The sequence below is a fragment of the Canis aureus genome, chromosome 21, assembly GCF_053574225.1.
Source record: "Canis aureus isolate CA01 chromosome 21, VMU_Caureus_v.1.0, whole genome shotgun sequence".
Lineage (NCBI taxonomy): Eukaryota > Metazoa > Chordata > Mammalia > Carnivora > Canidae > Canis > Canis aureus.
This window is the reverse complement of record NC_135631.1, coordinates 9801803-9815483: the sequence shown is the minus strand read 5'-3', so window position 1 is coordinate 9815483 and position 13681 is coordinate 9801803. Positions and strand designations below refer to the sequence as shown.

At 62.1% G+C, this 13681-nt stretch overlaps 1 protein-coding gene across 6 annotated transcripts; it reads left to right on the top strand.

The window, feature by feature from the left end:
* Positions 1–4871: 4871 nt before the first annotated feature.
* MRPL23 (mitochondrial ribosomal protein L23) lies at positions 4872–11687 on the top strand. 6 transcript variants are annotated; one of them, XM_077862872.1, is made up of 6 exons: positions 5827–6058; positions 6306–6438; positions 6733–6855; positions 7656–7738; positions 8255–8328; positions 10704–11498. In XM_077862872.1, the coding sequence occupies exons 1-6, from the start codon at positions 6007–6009 to the stop codon at positions 10938–10940; spliced, it is 702 nt and encodes a 233-aa protein (XP_077718998.1). In that variant the 5' UTR covers positions 5827–6006; the 3' UTR covers positions 10941–11498. The 6 variants fall into 6 exon arrangements, with proteins under 6 accessions (XP_077719002.1, XP_077719001.1, XP_077719003.1 ...); XM_077862874.1 differs by having other exon boundaries at positions 5845–6058; positions 11485–11687; XM_077862876.1 differs by lacking the exons at positions 5827–6058; positions 6306–6438 and adding an exon at positions 4872–4975 and having other exon boundaries at positions 11485–11687.
* Positions 11688–13681: the final 1994 nt, after the last annotated feature.

Here is a 13681-nt window from a genome sequence, read left to right as displayed (position 1 = left end):
GGGGGGCCCCCTTAGCGGATGCGGGGCCTGCTGGATGGCTTACTGCATGAGCCCCCTGGAACAGGAAACCCAGGGGACCCACCACAAGGAGGGGCATACCCAACAGAAACAGCCAGAAGTACAGAGCTGCTGGACATAGCCAGGAGGTGTAGTCAGGTGGAGAGGCTGGGGTTGTGCAGGGGTTTGACCGCTTCAGGAAGGCCGGGTGGGGAGTCGGGGGCACCAGGGTGGAGACAAGCGGACCTAAGGGCCCCGCGGGAGTCACAGGCAGTTCTCCGTGAGAAGCAGGGAAGCCCAGCCCCAGCCGGGAGTGGGACAGGGAGAGGGGCCTGCCTGGTTACCGAGTTGGTGTCTCCCACGGTACAAACCCAGGCTGTGACCCTGTGATTTAGAGCAAATAGACATCTGGTCGTTCAGATGACCCAAGTGTAGTTCTCGTAGATATTGGGTCTTTGCCCATGGCTCCTGGCTCAGCTCAGCTCTAAATCACTGGAAATTCCTAAGGATGATGGGAGCATCTTCTGTGACCATGGTTGGTCTCTCGGGCTCCGTTCCCAAAATCCCCTCAGAGCCGTGAAGGTGAGGTGGGTGTCCTGTCCTGCATACCCAGCCCCTCTCCACTACAGCTGGGTGTATGCTCATGAGGGGACTTTGGGAAGGCCCTAGAGATGGGGGATGGGGGCCAGGAAGGGCGTTTGGAATCTTTAGTCTCGTTCCCTGACCATCAGGGAGGGACAAGGGGCTGGAGGTAGAATCACCAAAGGCCAGTGATCTCACCAGCCAGGGTATGTAATGAAGCTTCCATGAACCCCCCAGGGAAGGGTTGCAGTGAGCTCCCCAGCTGGCAAATACGTGGATATTTGGGGACAGTGGCACCCCTAGAGAGCACGGAAGCTCCACGGCTGCCCCCACAGCTCATCCTGAGCACCTCTTCCACCGGGCTGTTCCTGATCCTATCCCTCTTATAAGTAACTGCTGATCTAGTAACAGCACCCAGAAAAGGGGGCGTGAGAACCTCCAATTTATAGCCCCCCCCCACGCTGAGAAGCACAGGTGACAACCTGGATTTGTGATGGCATCTGAAGGGGAGGGTCTCCTGGGAGTGAGCTGACTCCAGGAAGACAGGGTTGCATTGAATCATAGGACACCCCAGTTGGCCAGCCAGTACCCCCCTCCCTCCAGAAGCCTTTCATCCCCATCTCTGCCCACTGTTCCTGTCCTGGGGAAGCCCTTCCATGAACATGGGGTGGCAGAGGACTCAGTGCCCTTCACTCTGCTGGCAAGGGGCTCCTGAGGGCCAACAGCATCTGCGCACCACCACCAGGCCTTTGCATCTGCTGTCCCTTCACGCTTGAAACGCTGACTTCTTGGTGAGGCTCTTCGACCACCCCATTTCAGATTACAGTCCCCCCCACCTCCTGTTACTCTTCCCTACATGCATCTCCAAGAGCATCTGAGGTATCTCACTGGTTTATGACACTTGGGTGTCATTTGTCTCCCTCGGGGGACATGAACCATGGAGGCAAAGAATTTATCGATTTAGTGCTGTGTCCTCAACTCCTAGAAAGATGCTGGACACATAGTAGGTTCCCAGCACATATGGGTCAAATGAATGAGTGGATGCACACATGGCCTCCCTCCTGCGACCTACCATCTTCATCTGCATCCTGAAGTCACCTCCAAGCTCCCCTCATCCTTCCCCTTCAGCCCCCGGCCTCCCGCTATTCTCTGAAAGAAGCCCCAGCTCCCCAGCCTGGCCTGGAAAGCTCAGCGTGAAAGCCGCCCTCACCCGATGGCTCCTGCCTGGGCCCACCGGGGGCTCCTCCTCCCCTGGCTCAACTCACATCACTCCTGGGGCGTCCCCAGCACGGGGTCCCGGTGGGGCTGCCAGTGGAGACGTCAGATGGTAGCTAAGGAAAATGCACGTGAGAATAAAATAAGTACGTTCCTGCACAACTGAGAGAATGTCCAAAATCCAGGACACTGACAACACGAAACGCTGGTTGGGATGTGGAGCAGCAGGACCGCCCTCTCTCACCGGAACGGTGCGGCCCCCTGGAAGGCAGTTTGGTGTTTCCTTACAAAGCTAACCCTCCTCTTACCATACCGTCCAGCGGTCATGCTCCTCGGTACCTACCCAGAGTAGCTGAGAGCTTATGTCCACGCAGAAACCTGCACACGGATGTTCTTAGCGGCTTTACTCATAATTGGTGAAACTCGGAAGCAACCAAGACGCCCTGGGGTAGGGGGATGGCTGAACTGTGATCCATTTACACGGGGAATATTATCAATATGAAAAAGAAATGAGCTATCCAGCCATAAAACGATGTGGAGGAACTGTAACTGGATGGTACTGAGCAAAAGAAGCTAATGTGGGAAGGCCCTGGGAGATTCCAACCAGGAGACACTCTGGAAAAGGCGAAATACGGAGTAAAGAGATGGGTGGTTGCCAGGGGCGAGGGGCGTGCGCAGGAGGAGCGCAGGGGCTCAGGGCCACGAAACTACTCTGTGTGGCCCCGTAATGGTGGGTATACATCCTTCTACGTCCGTCTAAACCCACAGAGTGTAGAACATCATCAAGGGTGGACTTCGGGAAGTATTAGGGCATCAGTATTAATCCAGCAGTTGTAGCAGAGGCACCAGCTAGAGCAGGATGCTAACAACAGGGGCAGCTGGTCGGGGAGGGGAGGGGCATACACCAGAATTTCTTGGTACTTTTTGTGCAATTTTTCTGTAAACCTGAAATTGCCCTAAAAAATAATGTGTATTAAGAACAATTAAAAACAAACAAAAAAAGTCATCAGAGCTTCGAATTTAATGGAGCATTCTTCATTTGACCTGGCCACTCTAGCCCAGGGAAGCCATGCTGTCAGTCAGCGATGGGGAGGGTCTGATGACACCAAAGAAGGAGGAAGAGGGATCCCTGGGTGGCGCAGCGGTTTGGCGCCTGCCTTTGGCCCAGGGCGCGATCTTGGAGACCTGGGATCGAATCCCATGTCGGGCTCTCAGTGCATGGAGCCTGCTTCTCCCTCTGCCTATGTCTCTGCCTCTCTCTCTCTCTCTCTCTCTCTCTCTCTCCTCTCTGTGACTATCATAAATAAATAAAAATAAAAAAAAAAAAAGAAGGAGGAAGGGAGAAGATGCACGAAGGTACCTCAGGCTCTGAGGCCAGCCTCTGTGCTCAGAAACCCCAGGCCTGCTGGGGAGCAACCCCGTTGGCCAGTCATGGGGGGGACTGAGTGTTGAGGGGTCCGCACTGTGGAGACCCCATCCCTGTCCCCGCCCTCCTTGAGGACCTCAGCACCCTGTTCAGATGTGAGCCCCTCTCCTTCACACGCAACATCATGCCTTGGAGTTCAAATATGGCCAGAGTCAGCGCTCCTAAAAAGAAGTCTCCTGGTCCGGGTATGCCCATACTCCAGTTCCATCCTTCTTGCTCTCAGCCAGCATGGCCCCTCCCCACTGACTTCTTCCTACATGGGGCCCTCCCTCTCCCAGCAGGGGAATCCCACTGTCTTAGCTAACCTGACCCTAGTACCCCCTCCTCATCTTTAGTACCTTCATCCTGGGTGAACCCACTTAGGTCAAACAGAGGGAGAAGGAAGACCCTCCAGTCCCTCTCCATGACTCAGTTCCTCCTCTTCTCAGCCTTGGGCAGCCATCAGGTCCAGCCCCCCTGTGGCCTCCCTATGGTCCATCCCCACCCTAGAAGTGAGACCCTTCCCGATTCCTGGGGGGTCCCTTCTCTCCCCTCAGATTTCCTGACACTCTCCTCACACCCTCCCGGCTTGGCTCTGAAGAGCACTGAAGTTGAAGTTGGTGCAGAGAACAGGCCAGTCTTTGGGGGGAGAGGCAGCTAAAGGGATTGAGGAATGGCCAGAAGCCATGGAGCACAGGCAACTGGGGAAGAGTGGGGCCTAGGGGCCTGGTCCTCCCCACAGGTCTTCATGCTGTTGTGGGGAAGAGGCAGTGGGTCCCAGAAGTGCCCTACGGAGTAGGGCTCCCCTGAGTGAGGGCTGTGTGAGAAGCTGTAAGGGGAAGGGGTCACAGGGGATGGGGTAGATGCCTGTAGGCTGTGAGAGGCCTTGGAGCCCCAGATCAGGGAGGGGATGGAGCCACCCTGGCTAGGCCCACCCACCTGCTTCTTCCGCACTTTGTCATCTCCCACCTCCACCAGCAGCTGGAAGGGTGGCCCGCCATGATCTACAGTTGCTGTGGGCACCAGGGCATGGCATGTGGGGTAGTGTGGGGTGCAGAGGGGTGTGTGGGACTAACGGGGTGCTGCAGAGAATGGACAGGGTGTGAGGGTCAGGGAGTGGATGGCACCTGGGCAGGGTGAGGGGGTTGGGAGAGATGGATTCTGGACACTTGGAGGATGTGAAGGACTATGGAGAGACCCAGGAGCATGCCAGATTCTGGGCTCTTACAGGGTGTGCAGGTCAGGGGTGCGACTCAGCTGTGCAGGCCAGGTGGGGGCCAGGTGGGTGGGTCAAGGGCAGTGGGTGGGGCAGAGGCAGTGGGGTAGGGACTGGGATCAGGGACAGTAAGACAGAAGGTGGGGAAGAATGAGGCAGGTGCAGTCAGTCCAGCAGGTGCGGTGGGCAGAGCGGTGGGTGGATGTACAGGTGAAGGGTGGTGTGGACAGGTGCGCTGGGCGAGGCCATGGGTCAGGTGAACGGGGTGGGGGGGTCGGTGGGCGGGGCCATGGGTCAGGTGAGCACGGAGGGGCGGGGCGGGGCCGACGCGGTGGGTAGGGAGACCCAGGGGGCGGGGCGACGGGGCAGGTGGACGGGGGAGGGGCGACAGGTGCAAGGGGGCGGGGCGGCAGGTGCAAGGGGCGGGGCGGGGGCGGGGCGGGGGCGGGGCGTCGCTGGCCCTCCCGGAAGCCAGGGGGCGCTGTGACGGGCCCACGCGGGCTGTGCGTGCCCCTCCTTCCGCCCGCGGCCCGGAAGCCGGCGATGGCGCGGAATGTGCTGTGAGTTGCCGGGGGCCGGGACGCGGGCCCGGGGGCCGTGGGGGGCCGTGGGGGGGCCGTGGGGGGCGGGGGCGCGGGGGCGGGGCGCCGTGCGGTCTGGGGCGGGGGGCGCGGCGGGAACCACGAGCGCCCCCCAGGAGGGCTGCGCCCGTGGCCCTAGCGTGACGAGTGCCGTGTGCGCGCATGCGCGGCGGCGGGGGGCGCGCGGCCGGACCCGGCGGGGGCGGGGGCGGGGCGGGGCGGGGCGGGGCGGGGCGGGGGCGCCCCGGCAGGTGCGCGGGGCCCGGGAGCGGGCGGGGCCGGAGGAGAGCGGGCGGGGCGTGCTGGCGGGGAGGGTGGGGTCGCGGGTGAGTCACCGGCGGGGCCGGGGGAGCTAGACCGATGGCAGCCGGCCAGGTCGCTGGGTCGGGCGCGGGAGAAGCGCGCGGCGGCCCTGAGCCTCGCGGGCGTCGGGCTCGTGGGACCCGCGGGAGGGCCGGGCGGGCGGGGGCGGGGCCGAGGCCGTGCGGGCGGGCGCAGGTGTTCCGGCGCAGGGGCGCCCGGGGGTAGCCCTTCCCCGCCCACCGGCGGCGCGGGGACCCGGAGACGTGGAGGGTCAGGGCCCGGCCCCGACCGCGCGGCTCCCCCGGGTCCCGCCCTCGCCCCCTGCAGTGCCGCAGTCGGGCACCAGGGGGAATAAGCGAGCCCCGTCGGGTGCCGGCCATTGGCCCAGACTGCACTGGAGGAGGAAACAAGGCAGGCCTGTTCCGGGGCCGGGGGCGAGGCCTGGCCCATCAGAAGCCGCCTCCCGCCCTTGCCCACCCTGCGCCGGAGACCCCCACCCAGGGGCTGCTGCCGGTACCAGCCCACTCGGTCCCTGGCAGACCGCGAGCAGACGGCCCTCAGCCACTGGGTCCTGCGGGGTCAGGGCCCCAGTCTTGCCTTCCCAGAGCCCCCACACCCCGCAGCGCCCCTGAGGCTCACCCTGGGCCTCTCACCCCCTGGCTCTGCTCATCCCGCCCAGCACAGCACTTGGCCTCCTTGAACCCATCATGATGCTGGTTGTGCCCCAAGATCAGGGGCCACGTGCAGTGCCTCAGAGAGGTAGCGGGGTGACCAGGCTGAGCCCCCTGATGACACTGTGTCCCTGCGTGCCCACCCTCCCCGCGGCCCCGGCCCTCTGCCTCCATGCAGACCCTGCAGACTGCGGGCACCCTCACCTGGCTGCTCTGCACTGGGCATGGCCTCTCACTGCTTCCCAGCTGCCTCTGCTTGCTCTGGGGGCTTTCACAGTGCGTGGGGGGGGGGGGGTAAGTGGTCAAGGTGACTGGTGCCTCTCCCACCCACACAGAGAGTGTGCAAGTGGCCTCCCAGCCCGTGCTGCGGGGTAAGCCAGGGTTAGGAGCGATTCTGCAGCCAGCAGCCTGTCTGTGGGACCATCACTTTAAACAACCCTGGTCGCCAGCATCTTTGGGGGGGCCATGGTACACATGCTCTCTACTGGCCTATTTCTTGAGTCACTCATTGACCCTTTCCAGAGGCCAGCCCTCAGGTCCAGCAGCCCCCACTGGTCGAGCTGGTGGGCACCAGGGACCTTGGTGCCCACCTTGGGCAGATCTGACCAGTGAGCGAGGGAGGTTGTGGGGGCACTGGGCTGTAGGAAGCGCCCCCCGCTTTGCTTCTCACTGCTGTTGCTGTGGGTAGACACACGGAGGTCTGCTGGGGGCGCCCTTGGGGTTCTGAATGTTTGATACAGACCAATCTCTCCCTGCTCTCAGGTACCCTCTGTACCAGCTGGGCAACCCCCAGCTCCGCATCTTCCGAACAAACTTCTTCATTCAGCTGGTGCGGCCCGGCACGGCCCAGCCCGAGGACACCGTGCAGTTCCGGATCCCCATGGAGTAAGCCCCTGAGGAATTCAGGCTGGGGAGTACCCCCCTCCCTACTGGGGCAGTCCTGGTGGTGTCACAGAACCTGGCTCCTATGTGTGGCTTCTCCCCGCTGTGAAAACACCACAGGCGGCTCTCCGAGCTGCTCTGCAAATATTGACCGAGGGCCTGCTGTTTGCAGAGCCTCCGGTGGTGAGGCTGGGCTGCCCCCCCACACGCCCACCCCTCCCCCACCAGGGAAGCCCAGTGGAGAGCCTAGCACTTCTTTAACTGCATTGAGCTCCGTGCTCTTTCCAGGCAGCTGGGCCGAGGCTCTCGGAGGTTCTTACCACAGCTTCCAAAACCCTAGTTTTCCAGGCGGTTCCCTCACAGAGGCCCCGGCAACTAGAGGGACACAGCATCCTGTCCCCCAGGCTGCAGGGCGCTACTCTGAAGTGTCAGGATGTGATGGCCCCAGCACATGGTCCCGGGGTTGACTTGAGCAGCAGCCTTTAGAGGCGGGGAGGAGCGGCCAGGCTGCGGTGATGATGCCACTTCAGGGGAAAAGGCCAGGGGGCCTAACTCCCCACCCCCTGGGCCCCCATTTCTAGGAAATGGCCTGGTGGTGGGCTGCAGACAGGACCGGCCCCAGTGGGCTCTCAGAGGCCTGGGGCGCCCCCCAGACTGACCCTTCCCTGGGGAGAGCTCTGCTCAGGAGCCCAGCCCCAAGTGAGCATGAGCCCCTTGCAGCCCCCCCTTCCTGTGTGGGGGACAGGTGGCCACTTGTCATCTCAGCCTGGCTGGGACATGCTTACCTTCCTTCTCTACCCCAGGATGACCAGGGTGGACCTGAGGAATTACCTAGAGCGCATCTACAACGTACCTGTGGCTGCCGTGCGGACGAGGGTGCAGCATGGTGCGTGCTGGCCCTGCTGCCCTGCTGTGGGGGGGCTCCCCACAGCCCCCCAAACACCCCTGGAGCTCACGAGGCCTCATCCCGACCACCACAGACAGGGTGCCCTTCCCCGTCCAGCTGGGAAGCTGGGGCGGCAGAGCGCTTCCTTGTTCCTCTTAACCCCCTGTCCCGCCCCCCCCCCCCCCCCCCCCCCCCCCGCACCCTGAGGTGTAAGTACGCAGCCTTCCCGTGAGGGGTGCAGTGCCGACGAACAGAAGTCAATTTTTTTACTTATTTTAGATACGTTTGGGTGTTTAGCAGAGCAGAGGGTCGCGGTAGTGGCATGTGCTCCTGGAACATGGTCTGTAAATGTGAACTGGTCACACTTCGGGTGTGACGTGCTATCATCCGTGGGACACCAACCAATTCTTACATGTTTGCCTCTTTCTAGAAAGTGGGTCCTGGATGAGTTGGGCTGAAAAATCTCGTGCTCAGAATACAATGTGTCGTTTCCCCCCCCACACACACCCCCAACAGGTTCCAACAGGAAGAGGGATTACAGGAACGTGAGGGTGAAGAAACCAGACTACAAGGTGGCCTATGTGCAGCTGGTGAGTGGGCTTCGGGCAGAGGCCCAAGTCCTGGGCGTGACTTATCACGACCGTGACCTTGGTGCGGGGGACGTGTTTGTGCAGCGGCCCCGCCTGGGGCCCCGGGAGGCCCTGAGAGGCAGGATCTCCAGGCCCAGGGCGCAGGGCAGAGCCTGTGCTTCGTCCTAATCCCCGGCAGCCCCAGGCAGAGCTCATGGGAGGAGACGGCGCGGGGCATCTTGGAACTTCTCTGGGGCCAGCCGTGTCGTGCCCTTGGACTTTGAATGTGCTGTGGGCTCAGGCAGGCCCACTCAGGCCCAGGGGTTTGGGGCTCAGATGGAAGCCAGAGCTCTTGCCTCTGGAGAGCCCTGCAGGGCGGGCAGCCCCCAGCGGGGAGGCCATTGGTGCCCTGAGTTAAAGCTGCTGCAGGGGCCTGGGTCTCCACTGGACCCGTTTGCTACGCCCTGGGGTCCTGGTGGAGCCCCCTCCCCTCTGGATGGGGCCGTGAGGCTGTGGCACAGTCTGTCGGGTTCTCATGACCGTGTCTCCTGCCTGGCCTGGGGTGTGGGGGAGGGTCCAGTGCCCCATCTGAGCCTCTGCCAGCCCAGAGCATGACTTCAGGGCCCCTGCTCAGGCTCTCCCCTTCCAGCCAGAGGGGACCCCAGATGTGTTTCTGCAGATGAGCCCTCCAGGGGACGGCCGGGTCCCTCGCTATCTCCATGCAAACCTGCCAGGGACGGCCCTGCTTGCAGGGTCCCTTAGCTGCCCTTGCTGTTTGAAACCCCTGGAGGGGGATGGGGGGGGTTCTTCCAGATTGTTCCATCCCAGGGTGGACAGTTGGAGTGGAGCCTGCGGCGGGAGGCGGCTGGCCGTGGCCGCTAGATGGCAGTAGCGCTATTGTGAAAACCTCCCGGGGCCTGCAGACTTATTTTGAGCATGAGGAGGCAGTTTGTTAAGAGACCCAGTCAGCGTGGCAGCTTTTCTGAAAAACAGTCACAGTTGTTGTTCTAAACAGGGGCCCCCCTAATTATTTGGCCTAATATTTGCTGTGCATATAATCAGCCAATCCAGGTGGAGAGAGCGCCCGTTGGCCATATAAAGGCGTCTGTGTCCTATGTGTGAAATTGGGCCATCTGTCTCTGTCATGGCGTGCGGGCTGACACCCCCTGTGCCGGCATTCGCCACCAGGCCTTCCGTGGGCCAGTGACGGTGACAAGTGGCTTCTGAGTCACCCGAACCCTTGCATTCTTCCCGCTTAGATCTGCTGCGTGCAGCTGCCGCGGGGGCGCCTTTCTTCCCCCGTGAGACCAGGCGGCACAGCCTAGGGCAGCGTCCCTGCTGGGCAGCCCCGCTCCCGCTGGTCCCCACTGACGTTCCGGGAGCCCCCACTGACATTCGGGAGTGTTCCCCCCGCCCCCCAGGCCCGCTCGCCTCTGTCCGGCCTGGAAACCGGCAGGAAGCCGGGGCCCTTGCCTCTCTGAAGGGGTCTCTTCTCTGCCCCCGTCTCCCGGGGCCAACCTCTCCCAGCGCGTCCCTGCGGGCCCCGCTCTGGGGCTTCTAAAAACAGAGCTAATTGTAAAGCACACAGAGGGTCAATCACGAACACAAATTAAGTTTCCGAATCTATTTTGAGTTGCCGGCTGCGGAAGAGCCCGTCAGGCGGGTGGGGGCCCCACGCTTCCCCCGACAACCTGATACACATCTCTGTGGCCCCGCATCCCACGCGGCAGAGGAGCGTCACCAGGCAGGCGGGAGCCCTCTGGGGCCCAGGCCATGGCCCGGGGCCGCTTCCCACACTGCTCCTTTCCTGCGCTTTTCTGCTGACCAGCACGCTCTCCACTGTGGCGGGTGGGGGCTGAGGGTTTACTTTTGAAAGTACAAGGTGAAGTTCCCTGGAGAGGGGCACCCACAAGTGGCTCTTGTCTCTGGTGAGAAGTGAAGAATTTCTCTCACCGGCTCCCTCCGTTTTTCCGGAGCTGTTGCAAATTGGCATCTTTGTATTTATATTTTAAAATGTCATTTTGGGTTTCCCCCACCTCAGAAAACTAGCAAAATCACCTCGATATATTAAACATAAATCCCCGTTCTGGGCAATCAGCCTTGCATGTAAACTATTGCCCTTTGGTATTTTAAAAAAGAAAAAAAAAAGCAGTGTTGAGCTGTGTAAGCTAATCCTGGTGCAGGCTGGCTACTGAGCGCACACAGCCCTGCTTTCTTCACTCGGGCCCGCGCTCCGCGCCATGTGATCAGAATTTATAAACCTTCCCTTCTCGGGTGGGGCGTGCGGGCTGTTTCAGATCATACTTGGCTGCCTGCCCAAAGCCAAATTTCTTTACAAAACAAGGGTCTCCAAGAACCAGCGCACTTTACTGATTTTACTTATTAAAATTTTCCAGATACGGATGCCGTCCTCCATCCTTTGCCCGTCTGGAAACAGCGCGGCTCTGGCGCGCGCCCCCTCTCGTGCCCTGATCTCGGGGGGCTGCTCCGTGGGACCCAGCAGACTGAAAGGGCACCTCAGAGCTGCCCGGGCCCCCTCCTCCGCTGCAGCGGTGGCCAGCCCGGTGCCCCACACACGTGCTCGGGGGTCTGGGTTGGGGCTTGGCCGACACTGGCACATTCTGAACTTTTAGTGAAAGATGTAAAACCAGTTAATTTGCAAAGCCGGTCTTGATTTATAGACTGCTGCATATGTACATTTCTTTGTACGTTCTATGCGTTTTATTTGCCAAGCTCCGAGCCGGGAGGAGGGGCAGCCTTTAATGTGGGCAGAGGCCTTTAGGTATTTTGGATGGAAAAAGTTTCAGTGTGGCACCAGACATCATTTGTGCCGTGTTTTCCCGTGCCTCGCTCCTGCCCCCCGGTCCGCCCGCGCTGCCCCCGCGCCCGTGAATGGGCGCTTTGCTGGGCTGCTTTTAATGAGGCTCCCGCCGGTGCAGACGCCACTCCATAAAGAGATAATGTCGATGAAAAGGGGCATTGTCCAGAGTAATGGTTTCCCGCTGTGAGATAAAAGCCAGCGGCCTGACGACATGTTTGTTTTCCAGGCAGGGACATCGCTCTGGACATGCTGGCCGCGTGTCCGTCCCGGGCCTTGGGCAGGAGGGTCCCGTCCCCCCCGCCCCCTGTGAGAAGGCTCCTGGACTCAGAGCTGCCCTGCTTGCCTTTGCTCCATAGGCGCACGGACAGACCTTCACGTTCCCGGATCTGTTTCCTGAGAAAAAGAGCCCTGACGGCAGCCCTGGTGACGATGACATCCGGGACCAGCTCCTGGAGGACCAGCGGCGGAGGCAGACCCGCGATCCCCGGCGCGGTGGCGTCCCCGACTGGTTCGGCCTGTGACGGCCCCAGTCCAAATAAAGTCCTGCGTGTGGAGCAAGGCCACAGGCTCCGTGTCCTCTGTCCCACGTGTCCCTGTGCAGGGCTGTGCCCCATGGCACACGGCACACACGGCACCTGGCCGCAGGCACGGAGCAGGGCCTGTGGGGACTGTAACCATGTGACCCATTTCTGGCCCCGTGAGCCTACGGCGAAGGTCTTGGTGGGGAAGGTTGTGTCAGACAGGTTGTGAGGTGGGGTGGGGCGAGCGCCACGGGCAGGGAGCCGGTCCTGCTGAGGGTCTAGGGTGGCAGCACTGGTGGCTCTCGAGTGGGGAGGTGTCCATGGGCGGACCCAGAGGAAGCGTGTTTAGCAGATGCCAACCCAGCACGAAGCAGTGCACAGAGGGTGGGAGATGCCGGAAACAGAGGACGAAGTGGGGGGGTGGGAAGGATCACTGGCCTGAAGGCTTGAGGACGAGTTGGTGTGGTCAGTGGTCATTGGCTCCCTGGGGTGGACACTTGGGAAGGAGACGGTATCTGGGAGCCTGCAATGTGTGCATTCAGCAGCCCTATTTGCACTGCGGGCCCGTGTGGTGGGTGCCCCGTGGGCCCCGGTGCTGTTCCCCAATTGGCAGGTAGTGTGACGGGGCTGAGCCTGCAGAGCTGGGAGCATTGGCAGCGTGCACATGGGTTTCGTGGTGACCCACTGGGCCTAGGGGTCTGGGAGCAAACCAGAGAGCACTGGGGTGTGCAGGAGAGTCGGCCACGTGGTCCCTGGGGTAGGACGTGGGTGCCACCAGGCTGTGGGGAGTCCTGTCCTCCAGCGCTGCCCTCCTGTGACCTCTGAGGGCCTTGCAGGAGCCGGCTCAGCACCCCCCTTCCGCCCAGAGGGACACCCAGCCCGGGGACAGCGTCACGTGGGTCGCAGCTCCCTCCACTTGGAGGGTGAAGGTCCGGGCAGACGCCGCCCTTCAGCGTTGATTTAAAGTGATGGGGAAGGTCCGGAAGGCGACCGGAGAGCAGAGTCAACGGTATTCTCCGTAGAGAAATAATTCATGGGGCCTCACGGCCCTGAGGACCCCAACTCAAGGCTGGGAGAGGAATCCCATCCTTCATCCAAGCACGTCCAGCACGGGCCGCCACGCACACCCCAGACGCAGCCCAGCGCCTCCGCCAGCTGGCCTCCCCACTGGCGCCCCACTCTGCAGCCTCCCCGAGACCCCCGTCCCCCTACCCCACCCCCCAGAGGCCTGGGCCACGAGGAAGGGGTGGGGAGCCGCTGTGTCCTTGGTGTCCCCAGCACCCCAGGGCTGACGGGGCCCCAGGCAGGGATGGGCCCCTGGGAATGAGCGTGGACGGACCGAGAGGAGGGCCGCGGTGGGGGCTGCCTTGCAGGTCCTCAGGAATCCAGGAAGTGGGCCTGCAGCCGGATGGAGGGGCGGGGGGAAGGGGGTGCTCCACCCCACCCCCAGGCCCAGAGCCTCAGGAGCTGGCCTGACACCCCTTCCCCTCCGGGTTGCTCCCTCGATGGAGGCCCCTCCGTCTCTGCCCCTGAGACAATGGCTGTGTGGTTGTCTTGGCCGTGACTCAGTGTCCCCCGTCCTGTGCAGCGGGACACCATAGGAGGGGTTTCCCACACGGTGGACCCCTCACACGGGGCTGGGCACTGACCCCAGGGCCTCGAGTCCCCCTCCCGTGGGGATGGTCCTGCAGGGAGCGTCCCGGGCCCCAGCTTGTGGGGGAAGTGTGTGGACAGAGGGAGAGAGTGAGAGCCCCCAGTGCTACTCCCTCCTCAAGCCCCCCATCTTCTGTGATGTTCCTCTGTCGCCATGTGGGAGGTCTGTTTACTTAGCAAGAGGGAATGAGAGACCGGGGGACGCCAGGTTACAGGCAGGCAGGGGCCGGCGGGGCAGGGCAGGGCCGGCCGAGGGGGGCTGGGGCCGGGAAGGGCCCTGGGGACTGCCGCTCTGCTCAGTTCCTGGTCTGTACTGATGAGTTATAGCTGCGGCGGGCGGGCCCCGGGCCCCCAGGGACACATCCCAGACCCCCCCAGC

Excerpts from the sequence above, each read along its gene's own strand:
- MRPL23 (XM_077862872.1), top strand. The coding sequence starts at position 6,007 with ATGATGCTGGTTGTGCCCCAAGATCAGGGGCCACGTGCAGTGCCTCAG. Across the intron at positions 6,439-6,732 it reads GCATCTTTGGGGGGGCCATG|GTACCCTCTGTACCAGCTGG; the intron begins GTACACATGCTC and ends CCCTGCTCTCAG. Across the intron at positions 7,739-8,254 it reads GCGGACGAGGGTGCAGCATG|GTTCCAACAGGAAGAGGGAT; the intron begins GTGCGTGCTGGC and ends CACCCCCAACAG.